The 19,562-nt window shown below is 39.9% G+C and overlaps 1 protein-coding gene across 4 annotated transcripts in view; it reads right to left on the minus strand.

Annotated features, from left to right (window-relative positions):
- Window positions 1–2,423: 2,423 nt before the first annotated feature.
- FGF1 (fibroblast growth factor 1) overlaps window positions 2,424–19,562 on the minus strand; it is a 44,750-nt gene continuing 27,611 nt past the window's right edge. For 3 of the 4 annotated variants that reach the window (XM_087924471.1, XM_087924470.1, XM_087924472.1), the window contains exons 2-4: window positions 11,849–12,049; window positions 3,681–3,784; window positions 2,424–3,066 (exon numbers count right to left, since the gene is read on the minus strand). In XM_087924471.1, coding sequence (XP_087780597.1) covers window positions 2,872–3,066; window positions 3,681–3,784; window positions 11,849–11,984 — 435 coding nt within the window. In that variant the 5' untranslated portion in view covers window positions 11,985–12,049 and the 3' untranslated portion in view covers window positions 2,424–2,871. Of the gene's footprint in view, window positions 3,067–3,680; window positions 3,785–6,268; window positions 6,352–11,848; window positions 12,050–19,562 lie in introns of those variants that run through there. The other variant, XM_087924474.1, reaches the window with a different exon arrangement.

Raw genomic sequence — 19,562 nt, forward strand, 5'->3', positions numbered from 1 at the left:
CTTGCAGCTTATTGGGCACTTCAGCACTTTTCTGCAAACACTATCTTCAAGCACAGGACAATGCAGCAATTAACAGGGTATATTAGGTTCTGAATGATATACAGGATGGGAAAAACCTATAATAATTCAATTCGATTCCCCAGTGTTCCATTCCTAATTCTTGCTCTCCTATCTTCCATTTGAACAGCTGTTGCACATGTAACATACGCATTATCTTTATAACCATAATTATAATTACCCTCACTGGCTTCTTCTTTCAAAGCCACAGACATTTCTGGATTTAAAACCCATGAGCCCATTTGGTACCTCTGATCTGGATATTAATAAGGTTCCTGCATATCTCGTTTTTTGCTCATCTGATAAAATCTGGCAGAGTTTGTACACTTTAAGTCTCTTCTGTTAAACAGAGATAATCATTTTCCTCCAGAGACCCATATGGCTCCGACACTGATAATGTTATATGGGGCTATTTTCCCAAGTTTTGGGACAAAGTCCTGGGTGAACCACTATAAGATTTGGGTATAAATACGATTTTACTCTTTTACTCAGATAGTTTTATTCTTTTGTATTCAATCTATCTGAACACATATCATCTGATTTTCTTTTATTGTTCTGCTTTTATTACGTAAAGAACCCAGAGTCACCTGGAATAGAGCATTTTTTAAATCAATGTAAATAAATAAATTTCACATGGAAAAAGACCAGTTACTGTAGCATATAGCTAGGGAGTTTTGTTGATGCAACCACATATTGTGGCAATGTTATCATCAGGCTTTTAATCAGAGGCAGCGTTCCCATGGTTTACAGGTAGTCCTCGACTTACAACAGTTCATTTAGTGACCGTTCAAAGTTACAATGGCACTAAAAAATGTTATGACAGTTTTTCACACTTACAACCTTTGCAGCATCCCCATGGTCACATGATCAAAATTCAGATGCTTGGCAACTGGTTCATATTTATGATGGTTGCAGTGTCTCGGGGTCATGTGATCATCTTTTGTGACCTTCTGACAAGCAAAGTCAGTGAGGAAACCAGATTCACTTAACGTGTTACTAATTTAATAAATACAATGATTCACTTAACTATGGCAAGAAAAGTCACAAAATGAGGCAAACTCACTTAACAAATTTTTCACTTAGCAACATAATTTTTGGATCCCAGCCACAGAATTATCAGAGAAGTCATATAGATTGAAAAAAGACCAGAAAGCATGAATAGAACAGATGATTCCACCAGACTGTCAATTATTTGGAAGCCTGCACTCACAAACAAAAAAATCTCCACACCACAAGCCAGGCAAACACCTGGGCACAAACAGATCCCCCCGATACCTCCAGCTCAAACACACCCCAACCAGGCACCCAGATGAAACCTAGCTTCCTAATAAATGATAGCCGTCCATTTACTCGGAGCCAAGCCACACTAAAAGGCTCCAATACAGGAACACAATATTGCCAGCCAATCAAGACAGAAAAAGCTACAAAACAGACAGAAGATATTAGAAACACTAATCAAGCAGAACACACCAACTCTAAGACGAATAAACACAGACCAAGACTCCCAACTAATCAGGATGAAGAAAAAACCATTCTGGCACAGCAGTAGGCTAGCCCCAAATTTAAAACTAAAATGGCTGTGAAAGTCTGACTCACAGACGAACACAATACAGAAGCCTGATGATGGCAGATGAGATTCTGCCGAAACATTGCTACAACTTTTAAAAGCACAACTACAATGACGTGGGAAAATACCTGAACAAAGCTGAATGCCATACATGTAAATACCCGCGAAAACTTAAGAATATATATATATTCTCTCTCTCTCTCTCTCTCTCTCTCTCTCTCTCTCTCTCTCTATATATATATATATATATATATATATTCATAGATTTTCATGGGTACAATTATGCAGATCTTGGTGTGTTTGGGTCTTTTCCCATGTAAGATTGAGAGTGTCTTGGCGATGTTTCGATGAGGTCCCACTCGTCATCTTCAGGCTGGTGTTTTTGGCTTCGTGCTTGTGCGAGCAAAGCATGATCTGAGCTGCCGTCTCTCTATAAATATTGGTGGGGAGGTTGGCTGTATTGTCAATTCTTGATTGGTTGATGGAGTTGATGTTTGCAGATTGGCTGGCTTTTTTATAAGAACATGTGTGGCTGAAGTATTGGCTGTGTGTCTATCGGCCTCCTGTGTTGTAATGACCTGGGTAATGGGCTGTGTGATGACCTTCTGAGTTCTATTGTTTTGGCATCCTGGGTTTTGTGCTGTAATCTCCTGAGTTCCATGATGTGATATCCTGAGCGGGTGGCTGTGATGTGACGTTCCAGGTTTTGGTTTATATATATATAAACCAAAACCTGGAGCTCACATATATATATATATATATATATATATATATATATATATATATATATATATATATATATATATATATATATTTGCCCTTGGCACAATAGTTTATTGGTTTTAAATGGTTATATAGTTTAAGGATTTTGCTTCTGTGTGATACACAAGTATTCTTAAAAGCTGTCTTATAAAACCTTGAAATGGGCTTCATGAATAATATGCATTTTCAGGATGAGAAGATGTATTATAGGCTGTCTATGGCTATGGGAACTATACACTAAGATAAATGCTTTTTTAGGAATGTTAACAGATTCATTTTGTAGGTAATGCTATGGTATGCGAATGAAATTGTTGAGGCCGAATGGACATTTTAGAGATGCCGTGCATATTTTCCATCTCAAATACTTTGTTGTCCACCTTTTTGTTTGTTTCCAGGATGAGAAAGAATCAAAGGGGACAAAAGGCAAAGTTCACTGGTGGCTTAATTTTAGAGGGCAACTTTTCTAATGGAGGGACAGAAGCAATCTAATCAGGTGACACTGGCAGAGGAAGGAAAAGAATTGCATTCTGGCCATAATTAGTCTTCGGTCCCAATTTGCTGTTTCCATTCTTCTTCAAGGCAACATACCAGTTCTTATCCGCGTGCATCTTTGACTTGTAAGTATTGTAATTGTTTTCTTCCAATTTTTCCAGGAACACACACTCTGCTGTTGGAAACTGCTAAAATAAAAGAGTTTGGGAGCAGTCAGAACGGAAGCAAATACAATGAGCAAAACCCATTTATGGCACCGAAGGACTATCATGATTGCGTTTGGATTGTGGAAGAGTTGGACTCTTTCTGGTCCCACTTTAGAAGGTGGGAAAGCCTGACTATCTGCTGCCTTTTGGCAGATGATAAAATTAACCCTTTTGCCCCAGATCCTTGCTGCTTAGCAAGGTACTTTCCATTTATGTTGCAAGGCTGTTAATAAGTCTTCCCATTGGGTTTTTTTTAAATTATGGTCATAGACCAGCAAAACACAGCAAACCCAATTACCGGATGATCCTTTATTTAGTTTAGATTTAAATATGTCTGAATTCCTTCTAATGGTTTCATCTTATCTGGAGGAACCCTGCCACTTTCTAATAGCTAAAATGTTTAGGAATGTTGTTTTCAAATATTTCTCTTTCTTTCTCCAGAAATAAAAATTGCCCCAAAAGCATCCACCCAGCAGCAAAAGCAACTGACATTTAATTGTGCATGTGTGAATGATTTTTGATTCCAAGCAAGCTACAAGAACTTTGCCATCCTCAAAGCTTCCCTATAATTAAGATCATGGGAACTTTATACTTACCGAGCCATGTAAGCGTCCATTGACATCCATAGCCAAGTACAGTCCAGATCCGATACCCTTTATGTACACAGCACCAAAATATTCTGTGCTGAGCAGTAACTGAACTACAGTTTGAAAGAAGAAGAAAAAATAGGAGAGATTATGAATCACTGTTAATACATAGCTATTGTTGAAGCTGTGCAGTGAGGGCTAAGTTAATTGCCAAGACTGATAATGCTTTGGTGTTATCCTAGGAATTTCTGATTGCATGCAAATGTATTCATCGGGCCTGGTTTAGCCTGATTGGCTTGCGAAAAGAAGGATTGAGAACCTCGTGCAGATCAGGGACCCCAACTTGCCAAGCCTGGTTTCCGAAGACAGAACCGAGGCTTTTCTGAATCCCTTCCTAGCTCTATACAAATATAATTGCATTAGCTTAATGGGCTGTGGAAAGTAAGGGCACTACCCAAGTTTATTTACACAGTCTGCACCAAGAAGTGTACTCTGTAACTAGGGTTATTCCACTGGCACATTACCGTTTAAAGAGTTTCCTCTGTAAATATTTTTTCAACAGGATGTCCAAGTTTAATAACTCATTTACAATAAATTCATTTCTAGCATTAGCAAACATGCTTTTTTTTTGTAGAATGTGTTGGCTTGAAACTACTTCCAGGAGAAAGAGAAAATTATAATTTTAGTGATATCTAATGGGTTTTTTACCCCTAATCAGCCCTTCCTTCCTTCTTTGCTTCCTTCCTTCTTTCCTTCCTTCCTGCCTGCCTGCTTGCCTGCCTTCCTGCCTGCTCCCTCCCTCCTTCCCTCCCTCCCACTCTTCTTCCTTCCTTCTTTCCTTCTTCCCTTCCTTCCTTCCTTCCTTCCCTCCCTCCCTCCCTCCCGCCTTCCTGCCTGCCTGCCTGCTTTCCTCCCTCCCTCCCTGATATGTTAGGGAATCTTTCCCCAAATTGGAATTTTATCAAGATGTGCTGAATTACAGTACAGTTTCCGGAATTCCCAGTTATGGGAAATATTAGCCAGAACTTCTGGGAGCCTCAGGTTAGAAACAGAAATAGAAGAAATAAATTCATAAGTATAAAACCAGAACTGAACACTAAATTGGGTGGTTGTTAGGAAATATCAACAAATTCAAAGGCTGTCATCACCCAACAGCTATGAAAACAAAATGCCTTTATGTGTGTGTTCCTGGTTGTGAATACCCAGAATATCCGGCCATTTTTGAAAACCAAAGGCTGAATTAACAGGCAGCAGGATTTTTCATATAGTCTTATGACAACAAAAGCAAGCCCTTCAAACTTAGGGGTTTGGATTTTCTCAGTCATAGAAAAGCACAGACCCAAAAAGTGGGCAGGAACAAACAAAAGTAATGCTCTTGTAGGACTTTAAAAAATAAAATAAATCCAGTTGATATCATTACTTCCCAGGTTAATCATGTTCTTCTTCTGTCACTTGGAGCATGAAAATTCCTTGGCTACATTTGAAGGAGCTCTGGGGGGGTCCATTCCTTTCTGAAAGATCTTTTTAGAGTAGCATGCAATCCTAGAGCATCAAGTTGTACCTTTCATGCTGAAGTTGGGCCTATTTTAGGCAACTCTGAAAAAGCCCGAAGTTGCTTAGTTTGAAATGCAGGTATGTGTGACGTACGTATTAAAAAAAACAACAAAAAAACACAGACTGGTGGGCCATAAAAAACCGCTTTATACCTCTGAAAAAAAATACCATACTGGAAAAAAAAATCTCTATGGTTCCAGAGGGAAGACTTGAAAGAATGGTCTTACATTCAAACAGAAGCTCTGACCTTTTAAGGAGGCTTTAATTTGGATACCTGTCCTGACCAGTGTGTCTATGGGATTGGGGGTAAAGGAAAAAGTCAAGCTAGCATCCACATCCACATCTACACACACACACACACATACACACACAAACACAGACACAAACACACACACACACACACACACACACACGTATGATTGTGGCTGGCAGCCTGACTTTTGACTCCCATTTCCCCTAGGCCAGCGGACTGGACTCAGTGCTCCAAAAGGCTCCTACCAACTATAATTCATTGCCTCTCTCTATTTCATAGTGTTTAAAAGTATGTATAGCCGAGGCTTCTATCCTTGATGAGCATGGGGATGATGAAAGGCTTCCTCTATTAAACCTGCCAAGTATTTATACAAGTGGTTTTTCTCTCATTCTCATAACCCCTGTCTACTGATGGATGTGCAGTTGTCAATCTAGACATCTTCCCTTCTGTTGCCATGAAATTAGTTTCTTTTCTTATCTGGTGCATCCATTCACGGGAGTGATGATTCACACATGCATTCTGCAATGGCATAATGGCTTCAAGGTAGATCTCTTGATTCAGGTTGGAGACTTGAAGTGGCTTTCTGTGCATTTTTGGCATTTCTCATCATGGCAATGCAACTTCTTTTTCTTGTGGAAGATTTCCCATGTCACATGGGAAACTATTTCATCCAAGCCTGGATGCTAGGTGTTCCTCATATTACTTGGTTTTGCTTGAAGAAAGCTACAAAGCCAGTGGATTGCTTTGGAAATCTGATTATCAGACAGTCAAGATATTGAGTCATTGATACCTAGAAGAATAAGGGCAATGGGAATAGGCTGACCCAATCCATGATCATACTGCCCCGGAAGTTCTGGGAGTTCAAACTCCATGTTATCGGAGGAAACCAGGTTGAAGAACTGCGATCTAGAAGAGAGACATTTTGATTTACGCTTAATATCTAAGCACTTCATCACAAGTGTTTTGACTAGGCTGCTGTTGGAACCTAATGTTGAAATTCAAAGTGCTGGCAAAAGCACGTGTTACATTTTAGCTGCATTACACTTTCCATGCATGGCATTTTCGTGATTGAGAAAAGGTCTACAGCAGGGATGGAAATGGCTGATTTTTAAGAAACCAGCTGTATGAGACATGAAGAATTTGTTATGTACATTTTTAGATCCCAGAGTGAGCACAGGATGTCAGCAAGTCCAGACCCCTGCAGGAGATTTCTGAGTTAAGAAATGAGGATCCTTAGCCAAAATTTCCGAAAAGTGAGTCCCATTTAGCCTATGTAGCACTTGAAATCAGGCTGCCTCCTTGGGCATGGATTTCTGATAAGTGATTTCACAGCATGTGGCATTTTGTCTTGTGCTTGTTCTTGAAAACTGGAAGCACACTTGTGCTTTTACAGAATCTCTACCTTGTTTGCTTTCCTACCTCTATCACTTGAACAAGATTTCAGAAAGGCTATATGCCAGTTTACTCTACATTAGCGACTTCCTGCCTGTCCTTTGCTGTGTTTATTCAGGATGAGATCATCTTCTTTCAGACCAGTGTTGAGGGTTCAAGCATGAATATGTAATAAACCTCAACCAACTTCAGAAAAAAAAAAGAGAGGGAGGGAGAGAGAGAGAGAGAGAGAGAGAGAGAGAGAGCAGAGCTGGGGCACGGAAGGAAAACCAAGTATTCTTGTGGCTTTTCTTTTTTAAAATAAGTGCTTTTCTTAGAATTGGCATGTGCGTTCGACTCCATCTTCAGCACATCTTGCACCAAGGAATCCAGCTGTATTCTAGTTAGTGCTCAGCAAAGCACAATGCAAGGAATTTCATCCCAGCATCAAATATTTCAAGATTTGCATAGTATATATGTGATTAATATATTAGAAATATAGAAAAAGAAGTGGAGAACTAGAAGTAGATAAATCATGCACATATACTGTAGAGTCATAAAGAAGACAGTCAATTTGTAAACCTGCAAAAGCACAAAGAATGGAAAGGCAGATTAACTGATAGCATGGGAAAATTTGCTTCCTATCAGAGGCCAAAAGCCAGTTTTCTACCCTGCACTACCACTGGATAGATACTAGCAGATGTAAGGACTTTCCAGATGAGATGTTAGTTGTACAGTCACCACATACCCCTATCTGATTCAGATTTATGTTGGCAACTTTCACTTGTTACCCACCCTTGCTTTTGTACTGATTGCATATTTTTTTTCTTACCACATAAAAATCTGTTGAATAATAGAAACATGGAATAATTGAACTCTTTTTTTTTTAATAAGTAAAGCTCATCTCCCTTGAGTGAAGCTCAGTTGTTGATGATCTAGCTTCAATCATGTAGCTTCCTGTACTACAATACCATTTTAGGATTCCTCTTTTAACTTAATAGTTTGGGCTACAATCTTGGGATTACCCAAGAATCCCCCACTCAGTCACACTGACCATGTTTGATCCTGCTTAATTTTAAGATCAAATAAAGTCAGCTAAATGCAGCTATTGTGTTAGGTAGCACTAAATTTGGGACAATCTGCATACCAATAATAACAATAATAATTACATCCTTTGATGATACTTTTAATAAAGCCACATCTGCCTATTTCAGGACTCAGTAGGTGGAATCCAGCCAAATCCAGTCTGAACATCTGGCTGACTGTGCGATGAACCAAAAATGATAATACCATCAAATATCCACATCAGCCACTTGATAGGTAGACATATCAAATCCAGTCTGAACATCTGGCTGATTGTGCAATGAACCGTAATGATAATATCCTGTAGCAACACCTTTAATATTATTAAAAAACAATATCTGCCTGTCCTATGCCCTTTGAAAGCACTTGATAAGTGGACCAAAATCCCAAACCCAGACGTTCTGACAGGTTCTGGAGAACCAGTAGCAGAAATTTTGAGTAGTTCAGCGAACCGGCAAATACCACCTCTGACTGGCCCCGCCCCCATCTATTTTCTGCCTCCCGAGTCCCAGCGGATCGGTTGGTCTTCTTTGTTTGCCCTGCACAGGAGAATGGAACTGGAAAACAGGTTAATGGGGTGGGGGAGGGAATAGGATTTTGCAGTAACCTTCCCCCAGAGTGTGGAGGGAATGGGGATTGTACAGTATCCTTCCTCTGGAGGGGGGTGGAAATGGAGATTTTGCGGTATATCCTTCCCCTGCCATGCCCGCCAAGCCACACCATACCCACCAAGCTACTCCCACAGAACTGGAAATAAAAATTTTTTGAATACCACCACTGCCCAAACCCAGCCTAAACATCTGGCTGACTCTGAAATCAACCAGAATAATAATATCTCCCAGCAAAAGTCCCACTTTAGGCATGATGTCAGCTGGATGATCTTGGGCCATTCATTCTCTCTCAGCCCTAAGAAGAAGGAGAGGATGGCAAATTGGTTCAGAATCTTGCAAAGACAATGGCAGGGGTTGTCCAGGCAATCACCAGGAGTCAAGATTAATTCAAAGGCGCACACACACACACACACACACACACACACACACAAAAGACAAAACAAACGGGGAAAAAAATCCTAAGAGGGGAGAGGGTTTCACTCTGCCTTGTCCCTTCTATTTCTGTCCTTTCCTGCTGATAGGGGATAAATCTCAGGCATCTGAGTGGGTATTTTGCCTGTATACACTTAGGGAGACTGATTGATGAGTTACAATTTTGCTTTGTACCTTTCTTGTTAGTACAGAAATATTTGGCTGGCATGGTCCATTGTGAAGATCATTAAATCTGAAACAGGATTACAGTGGCAAAACCCAGCAAACTTCATGCTCTAGTTAATAATACGCAAAAGTAGGGTTAAAACTGCATTTTGTCAGCTTCTCGGTCAACTGGACATTTTTATTGAGTGTGGCACAAAGAGCAAGCTTCGGATCAATAGACCAAATTGTTTGTGTCCTAAGAAATAAAGATAGACTCCTGCAGATTTCCTAGCCTTCTCATTTCCTCTTTCCAGGCTGTTATGGCACAGAGGAGGCTTTTCAGTAGATTCTACTCCCTCAGGAAAATGAATCCAAGCTGAGAATACATCCTGCACAAACAGACATAAAAGGCATTTTGTCTTGGCAAGACAACAGACTTTAAATTAGTGCAAGGATGCCACTTCAAACAAACAGGCAAATGGGTATTATCAAGAAGGGAATGTCAGTGGGAGATTTAATATATGTAAAGGAGAGCAGCTACAAGCTTTAAATGCTTATAAGACATGTTTATAGTTTTTGCTGCCACAGCAGAAATAGGTCCAATTTTCTTGTAGTCCTCTTTAGAATACCAGTATCGCAGGTCAATTGCTGGTGTAAACTTTCCTAAAAGGTGGGCTATTGTAGCTGAAATCTAACAGAATTTAATAGAATAAGAGAGTTGGAAGGGACCTTGGAGGTCTTCTAGTCCAACCCTTTGCTTATGCAGGACCCCGTGGATTCCTAGATAGAGATGTTGCGATTTCTCCTGGCACTATTTTCAATACATTTGTGGGTTCCCACTGTACTAGTAATAGATGTGGTTAAAGCAAAAGGCAACCGTCAGTGGATTTAGTCCAAATGAACAGGGGTGCAACAGTTAATCCAGACAAACATTATGTTTAAAGACTGTGGAGAGCTTTTCTCCCCTCCAAATCATACATCTGTTAAAAATAACTAAGAGCCCAGTTAGATATTACAGGGGATTCATGATGTTGAAACAGCCTTTGTAAACTGTTGGTAAGTGCTATGCAATAGCACAGAACAATATTTTTTTTCCCTATTTGGATCAATTGATTGAATATGCTCAGGGTAGGGAAATGTTAAAAAAATAATAATTATGGCACTTTACCCGTCTCTTCCAGAAGATATTGCCAGAAAGAGGCACAACAGAAATATAATTTGGCTTTTGCAAGCATGTTGCATAAAATCTCATTATGGGTCTTCATCTGGAGCTTTGTCAGAGGTGGTATTCAGCAGGTTCTGGCCAGTTCTGGAGAACCGGAAGCGGAAATTTTGAGTAGTTTGAGAACCAGCAAATACTATCTCTGACTGGAGATTTTACAGTATCGTTCCCCTGCCAGGCCCACCAAGCCACGCCCACAGAACCAGTAGTAAAAAAATTTGAATCCCACCACTGAGCTTTGTTATTCTGGTACAACATATCCAATCCTTTCTTCAACTAACAGAAGGAGAGGAGAATATTTGGAGACTGACATAGTGTCAGCCCTGCATCAGCTAGAACCTTTAAATAAGAACAATCCTTGATTCAGTTTGGTGAAAAAGGTATAGTTTACTACAGGTCAAGCGGAATACAGTAGAGCCAAGCCAGAACTGAAATTTGGGCACCAAAACCTCTTAAGTTTAGCTTTCCACCCTTGAGCGACTCCCCACTGCTGATCTCCCAGGGTCCAATCATATTCAAATGAAATTGTTTGGGGAACAAACAAAGGGTCGGGCATAAGCGCACAATCGTGCCTACTGTCCCTGTCTTATTGTCCCCAATTATTAGTTCCTATTCCTTGTATTTAAACTTATGTTTATTCTTGTTTCTGTTATATTGTAAGCTTTGGACAAATAAAATAACTAAATAAAATAAAATAAACAATTGTGGACTGGGTGGTATGCAGCTGCATGCCATTCTGACCTTCAGGCTGTGTCTCCAGAAGGTATGGTTGATTAATTATACAAATAGAATATAGGTCTTCTGGCTCTGCTTATAAGAGCTGTGGAGGCACAGTGATTAGAATGCAGTACTGTAGGCTGATGACTGCCGGTTGCCTGCAATTTAGCAGTTCAAATCCCACCAGGCTCAAGGTTGACTCAGCCTTCCATCTTTCTGAGGTCAGTAAAACGAGGACCCAGATTGTTGGGGGCAATAGGCTCTGAAAACTGCTTAGAGAGGGCTGTAAAGCACTATGAAGCGGTATATAAGTCTAAGTGCTACTACTATTAGATATAGCCAACTACAATTTATGTTTGAGTTAATGGTTTAATTAACACCACACTTAAAAACTCTAATGGGCCTTGGATGGGTTACTTCTGACTACTTAACTGACTTGACTTTCAGTGTTTGTGGATATGTGTGTGGATGTGGATGTGTGTGTAGCATTTGACATCTTATTTATAGTAGTCCTCTAAAAATAAATGTGATGCTTTGTTATATCAGCCAGAATGTATCAGGACCACTCAAACTGGATAGGGATAGGGACAGGTCCCTGCATGCTGTTTCTACCCTCATTAAATGACAGAATGACATGTTTTTTTATGAATTGTGCCAGAATCATTTGGTCTTCACAGGATGCCTCCAAATCTTTTGCCATGCCACAAAGTTGAAAGCCACTAAGAGAAGGTCACTGAACTTATTAGTTGGGTCAGAAATAACAGCTACAATAACAATAACAGCCGCTTACTGTGGTTGTCACTCCTGTCCCTTGTGCCATCCACTTTGCCATCCGGAAGGATCCTCAGGAACTGACCTCCATTGCTGCAATAAAGAAGCTTGGGCTGGTTGTAATCTGCCATTGGCAGGTCAAATTTTTCTGTCATGGCAGGGAATGTTGTGATTTCCCTCTAGACATCTCTTTTCCTTCCTTGGACTCAGGTCTTCAGTCCTGGAAAAGAAATTTAGCAGGATTTCAGCGAAAGGAGCCAAAATAGTAATGATAGCTTCCATGTCATGGCATGTTCAAAGCGGGAGGAGAAGTTTCCAAGCATTATTTATAGGCATTATTTTAGGTATTACCCATCTCACCAAAGTATCATTCAACATACAGAACAAGACAGTGTGCAGTATGTTTGGTTCCCTCAATCTTTGAAAAGCCTTTCTGAATATGCCTACTCTATGCCTTAGTATTAAATCAATAAAATGGTGTTTAATAAATAAAAACAAATAAGATAAAAGCAGGACAAGAGCCATATATTTATGAGGTACCAGTTCAATCCCTATCTCTGTCTAGATAAAAAATAGGCAGACAGAAGAAGGAAGGAAGGAAGGAAGGAAGGAAGGAAGGAAGGAAGGAAGGAAAGAGAAAGAAAGAAAGAAAAGAAAAGAAAGACTAAGCTTTTCTGGATTATTTTTATTGTTTGTAATCAGAAATTAGTGGCTTCTGGAGAGGAGCTAAATGCTGTTAGAATGTGCAGAATTATAGCACATATGCACCCAGAGCAAGGTTTTGGCATAGTTTCCTGTTAAATGTGAGATCTATTTGAGATCTTTCATCTGTTTCCTATGTCAAATGACAGGAAGCTGCATTTATAATCAGAAGAGGTTCCAACAAGGCGAAAAGGGATCCACAGCCTACACACGTGCGTGTGTGTGTGTGTGCGCGCGCGCACACACACACACACACACACAAAAACAGTATAACTGCAGACTGTTCCTTGTTGTTTTGATTAAGTATCAAATAATTGGCTCTTTTTCAAAGCAAACACCGAACATGGGAGTGGTTAAGAAAAATATGGGTTTGGATAACATCAAATGGGCAAATCCTTTTCACTTCTCTGAGGACTTCCTCAGGTCAAGCTGTCCATTCACCTCACATAGCATCACAAAATGACATTGGTAGTATTATCAGCAACTGTTTGATCCAGACATAATGCCTTGTTACAGTTAGTTGAAGCAGCAATCTCTAGGCCACCTAAGAAACCAAACCATTAGTTTATTTGTTTTCTGAAAACTGACCCCAAAACTGAGATAAACAGAATAGCAAAAATATAGAACAAGAAGTAAGATATGTTGTTTCAATAGATTAATTGCTTTGTGGGGGTGATCTGGGGGTGACATTTCTCTGCGGATCACCAAAATTTTCTCGTGGACCACTCGTTGGCAACCACTGAGCTAGAACTGAGTGGGCTAGAGCGGTGGGAAATAAGTTAGCAAGTTCCATGTTTCTGTTTTAAGATTCATCACTATTTTTAGAATCTGTCCTTGCTTATCGCTGGCCTGTGACTCCAGCAGAATACTTGAATGAATACAAGCTCCTGCCTCCATTGTCAGAATTGTGATTGATCTGAGCAGTGTTCTCACAATTTTAGGCTTGTGTACACAGCTCTACTCTTGGCTTGACTGTTATACTGTGTTTTCTGATAAGGTTTTGGGTTTTATAGAAATGAAAGTGAACACACACACACACACACACACACACACACACACACGGAGGGAGGGAGGGAGAGAGACTCAAGAAGGAGCAAGCATATACACACCAAAGACAAACAAGGCTTGTTTTTGTTGTTGTTGAAAGTCTAATCATTTGATTATTCAAAATTCTTGGAGAAGGGCAGGAAACAGCATCCATGGTGAAATTTCTTTCCCAACCTTTGCAGCAAAGATGAAACAAGTGAGACACAAGCAACCTGCAAGGGAATATGTAGAGCAGCTTCTCCCAATCTCTTGCTGTCCAGACTGCAATGTCCATCAAATGGAGGGTTGGAGGGTGAATGGCTATAAAAGGAGAAGCCATGAATGAGAGCACAAGCAGACACCCAAGATGTTTTCCTACATGATGGAACCCATGACAGAAATAAAACTAGATTTTATGTTCACATACACGCATGGAAACTATTATAGTGGACAATTCTGGGACATTCCAAACATAAAGAACTGGAATCTCCAGTAATGCCCCTAACAATGGATTCACATTTTAAAAAATATCTATGCATCTGAGATTAAAGCTGATTTATAAAAAAAACATATTTAGGGTATATTGGACTCCCAAAAGGATGCATTTCAAAGGATACATATCAGATTTTCTGTGTTGGTGGTTTAAAAAAATTGAGGGTTCAATGACTTGTATGATATGGTCATTTGGTTGTCCAATATTTTGGGGGGAATAATGTAATAATATATATGTAAGTGGAATTGCATGGAACTGTTTAAATCACAGTCCCCAGCTTTTCCAGCTTGGTGGACTGGCAGCGGGGGAGGGGAGGAGATAGTTTTGTGTGAGTGGAAGGTGTGTGTGCCACATATTGAAATGGAGCTGTGTGTGTGCAAGCGCTCATCCGCTGCTTGCATGGCCCAGTTCTGAATGGGCTGTGGCCCAGTAGTGGGCTGTGGCCTGGGGGGTTGGGGGTCCTTGCTTTAAATGTTAAATATTTTATTGCAATGTTGAACTATATACCAAAGTTCTTGAAACTGACTATTTATCAGGAATTATTATATTGAACACAGGGGCAGAGAGGCTGTTGACTAAAAGAATCATATTGAAACAATAGACAAGTCATTTTTTTTCTAAATGTTTTAAGGTTAAAGGTTTTATTTTTTGTCAATTATGCATTTTTAAGTGTATTTTAGGACTCATTAATTTTTTTTTCTTATAGTTTGTAAATAATACTTGAACTAATGAGAGTATAAGCACTTAGGTGTTTCAAAGTTATTTTTGGTGACATCAATTGCAAAAAATTCACTGATCTTAGTTGATTAGAAATCTCACTCATCCAAATGTTGGGCTGTGGCTTGTCAACTTTGTCCAATGATTCTTCAGTTATTCAGAGCTTTATCTGGAACTTGTCAACAGGCTTCTATGCCACTGTTTACTTAAGTCTCTCCCCCTCCCCATATGGATTGACAAATGATTCTGTTGCAGTTTTGGTAGATGGAAGGATGGGTGGGTAAACGGATGACGTCTTTCAGTTCCAATTCCATTCACAGATATGTGTAAACTTACAGTTTATTGGAACCATGTGGCATTGAATTAAGGGTCACTTACTCTGAAGGAGAGCCAGTATGGTGTAGTACTTATAATAGAATAATAAGTTGGAAGGGACCATGGAGGTCTTCTAGTCCAGCCCCCTGTTCTAGCAGGAGACCCTATATCAGACAAATGGTTATCCAACCTCTTCTTAAAAACCTCCAGTATTGGAGCATTTATAACTTCTGGAGGCAAGTTGTTCCATTGATTAATTGTTCAACCTGTCAGAAAATTTCTCCTTAGTTCTAGGTTGCTTCTCTCCTTCATTAATTGAATGTTGAATTTTGAGCCAGGATTTAAAGATCAAGGTTTAAATCCACTCACAGCCATGGGAACTCATTGAGTAAGTTTGTGCCAGTCAGTTTCTGTCTCCATAGATTATCCCACAAGTAGGTTGTTGTGGGAAAAAAAATAGGACAGTATTGTATTCACCATCCTGTAAGAAATGCAGGATGTAAATCAGATCAGATCAGATCGAATCAAATCAATCATCTTTTAAAAAGGAGTTCCAATAGTATTAGGCTTCCTAAGAAATGCAATTATATTAAAAAAAAATATTTGAAAGCTTGTCTTGCATGGTCCTTCGTTTTATTTATTTTTGTTTCTAGTTGAAGAAACATTATTAACATTCTGTGGCTATAAAATGGCTTGGAATAATAGTGCAAGGCAATCCATTACTGCAGATTAATGGAGCAGATTAGAAATAGGGCAGTTTATGGAATTTGGTTTGGCTGAAAAGCACTTTCAGATATGTTTCCCCCCCTCCCCAAAGAAGTTGTTCTTCATAAGTGTACACTTAAGAAAAAGACACATTTAAAAAAATTCAAAGAAATTTTCATCTTAAAAAAAATACAAAATCCATATTAACATTTATTTTTTCTCACTTTTTCAATAGCATAAATGTGGTGTGCTTTGCATGATCCCAGTATGTTGCTATTAAAAAGACATCTCCATAAAAAAAACCATGATTGTCCCAAAGGTGCTTTTCCAGGAGGCATTTGGACTTTCTTGTTTTTTTCTTTGAAGCTGTTTCACTTCTCATCCAAGAAGCTTCTTCAGCTCTGACAGGATGGTGAGGAATGGAATCCTTGCAGACAGCTGGTCATTTGCATTGTTTTAGAGGGACATTGAAGCCCTTGGAGGTTTATCTGAGTCCTCAGGGTCACCTGAGTGACTCTCCAAGTGCTTCAATGACCCTCTAAAAGGATGCAAATGACCAGCTGTCTGCAAGGTGTATAAATCCTTCCATTCCTCATCCTGTCAGAGCTGAAGAGGCTTCTTGGATAAGAAGTGAAACAGCTTCAAAGAAAAAAAATAAGAAAGTCCAGTTGCCTCCTGAAAAAGCACCTTTGGGATAACCATGACCTGGATGACTGAGAATCTCTACAGGCTCATAAACCATGACTGGCCTTATAAGCGGTACCTGGAAAAATGTAATGGAAAACAATTGCTGAGTGGAATAGACATTTTTCCTATTTTCTCTGTTTGGTAATGTTGTGCAAGTTTCAGTCCTGATTTAATTACACCAAGTCTTTCCACTTATGAACATTTTTCACACTTACAACCATTGCAGCATCCCCACAGCCATGCGCTCAAAAGTCAGATGCTTGACCATCAACTCATAGTTATGACGGTTGCTGTGTCCTGAATCATGTGATCAGTTTTTGCCAACAAGCCAAGTCAATGGGGGAAGCCAGATTCACTTAATAACCATGTTACTAATTTAACAGCTGCAATGATTCACTTAACGATGGTGGCAAGAAAGGTCACAAAATGGGACAAAACTCACTTTACAAATATCTCACTTAACGACAGAAAATTTGGACTCAGTTATGGTTGTAATTCGAAGACTACCTGTACTTTTATACCTGAAAATAAAAGACTTTCATAATATGTACAAATTAGAATTGCTCACCTTGGTGAGATACACATTATTTTTGTCTCTCTGCCTGAATTTTAGTACCTGTGCATGTTGGGTGCACACTGAACGGTCTGAACAACTTATGCAAAATAATAAGTTGCCCCACAGATGGATTACTTTCCCCTTCCTCATCCATGCCATTTCTTTCTCCTTACTGATTTAAAGGCTCCATTAACTGTTCGAAACTAGACATTTGTTATTCATCATTAGCTGTACTCTTGAATTTTCATCTGTCTGAGATCTGAAAATTCCTCTCTATTTTCTCTTGTGGGATATATTTTTTTAAGGTCTATATTTCATGGTTTCCCCCGTCATCTTGTATGAAAACAATATCTCTTCCTTTCCCTTGCCTCCTACAATAACATTTATGGAATTGCATTTGTCCAACTTCTTTAGTTTTTTGTGGTTGAGCAGTTACAGGGCCAAGTAGAAAGCTTGCCATTGACATTCTCCACAGACTCAACACTTAATCCAAAGGAACAGTAGTATGAGACAGATGTTTTTGTACTCTTCTAAACCTGCATCGAAAGCAATTAAAAATAGATTTAATAGACTGAAAGAATAAGCTGAAGAGGAACCTAAACTTTAATATAAAACAATGACCTTGAAAGGTAGGGTAGTTCCTGTTTTATAGATGGGAGGTTGAACAACTGGCCTTTTGGTGCAGCCAGAACAATCCGGAGCTTAAAAGCCTGATGATGGCAGATGAGATTCTGCCAAAATGTTGCTACAACTTTAAAAACACAACTACAATGACGTGGGAAAATACCCGAACAAAGCCGAATGCCATATATATATATATGTTTTCTGAGGTTCTCGCGGGTATTTGTATGTGGATCTTTGGTTGTTTGGGTTTTCTCCCGCGTAAGATTCGAAGTATCTAGGCAACGTTTCGATGAAGTCTCATTCATCATCTTCAGGCTTCTGTCTTCGGCTCTGGGCTTTTCAGAGTGATGTGAGATTGCAGCTGCTTCTTCCTTTTAACTGCTAGTGGGGGTGTGACTTGATTGGGTGGGGGCTTGGCTGTGTTCTGATTGTGTGTGTGTGTGTTCTCATTGGTAGGGGGTTTGGCTGTGTTCTGATTGGTTGGGGGGTTGGTCGTGTTCTGATTGGCTGGAGGCGTGTTCTGTTCAGGTGGGGGCTTGGTTGTGCTCAGGTTAGTCTTAGTTGCTGGGGGATTTGAGTTGGTGAGCTGTGATCTTGCTGTTTGGCTTCGAGTTCGTGGTCGTGCTGCATCTTCATAGTGGGTGTCGGTTTGCTTCATGTATGGCTCGGAGGGGTTTGAAGTGGGTAGTGATGCAGCTGCAGTGCGGCTTCTGGTCCGTGGTCGTGTCTCATCTTCTGAGTGGGTGTGAGTCTGTTTTCTACATGGAAGTGTGGTGGTGGCATCTTGTGTGGCTCTCATGCGTGTGGGTCTGGTGTCATTCTTCATGTTAGGTACTCGTCTGTTCATGAGGGCGGGTTTCCAAATGGCTGGAAGGCGGGAGGTGTCATCTCGTTTGTTCATGCTGTGTGGGCGTTTTTCTATCTCTATGGCTTCTCTGATTATTCTGCTGTTGAAGTGTTCGGTTTTGGCGATGGTTCTGGTATTTTTAAAGTCAATCTCATGTCCTGTGGTTTTGAGGTGTTGGACCAGGGAAGAGGTCGTTTCTTCTTTTTTGATTGAGTTCTTATGTTCTTCACTTATTCTTCTGTTAGTTTGTCCAATGTATGTGGTGGGGCAGGCAGTGCAGGGGATTTCGTATACTCCTTGGTTTTCTAATTCGATTTTGTCTTTGGGGTTTCTTAGGATGGTGGATATTTTTCTGTTTGTGCAGAATGCTGTTTGTGCAGAATGCTGTGTTTTTGGAGGCAACTAAGACTAACCTGAGCACAACCAAGCCCCCACCTGAACAGAACACGCCTCCAGCCAATCAGAACACGACCAACCCCCCAACTAATCAGAACACAGCCAAACCCCCTACCAATGAGAACACACACACACCCAATCAGAACACAGCCAAGCCCCCACCCAATCAAGTCACACCCCCACTAGCAGTTAAAAGGAAGAAGCAGCTGCAATCTCACATCACTCTGAAAAGCCCAGAGCCGAAGACAGAAGCCTGAAGATGATGAATGAGACTTCATCGAAACGTTGCCTAGATACTTCGAATCTTACGCGGGAGAAAACCCGAACAACCAAAGATCACATACAAATACCTGCAAGAACCTCAGAATATATATATATATATATATATATATATATATATATATATATATATATATATATATATATATATATATATATATGGATCTTTGGTTGTTCGGGTTTTCTCCCGTGTAAGATTCGAATCTTACGCGGGAGAAAACCCAACAACCAAAGATCCACATACAAATACCCGCTTGAACCTCAGAAAATATATATATATATGGATCTTTGGTTGTTCGGGTTTCCCAGCTAAGATTCAAAGTATCTAGGCAACGTTTCGATGAAGTCTCATTCATCATCATCAGGCCTCTGCAGCTGCAATCTCA

This window comes from Pseudonaja textilis, chromosome 2, assembly GCF_049901715.1.
Source record: "Pseudonaja textilis isolate UNSWEBS1 chromosome 2, rPseTex1.2, whole genome shotgun sequence".
Taxonomy (NCBI): Eukaryota; Metazoa; Chordata; class Lepidosauria; order Squamata; family Elapidae; genus Pseudonaja; species Pseudonaja textilis.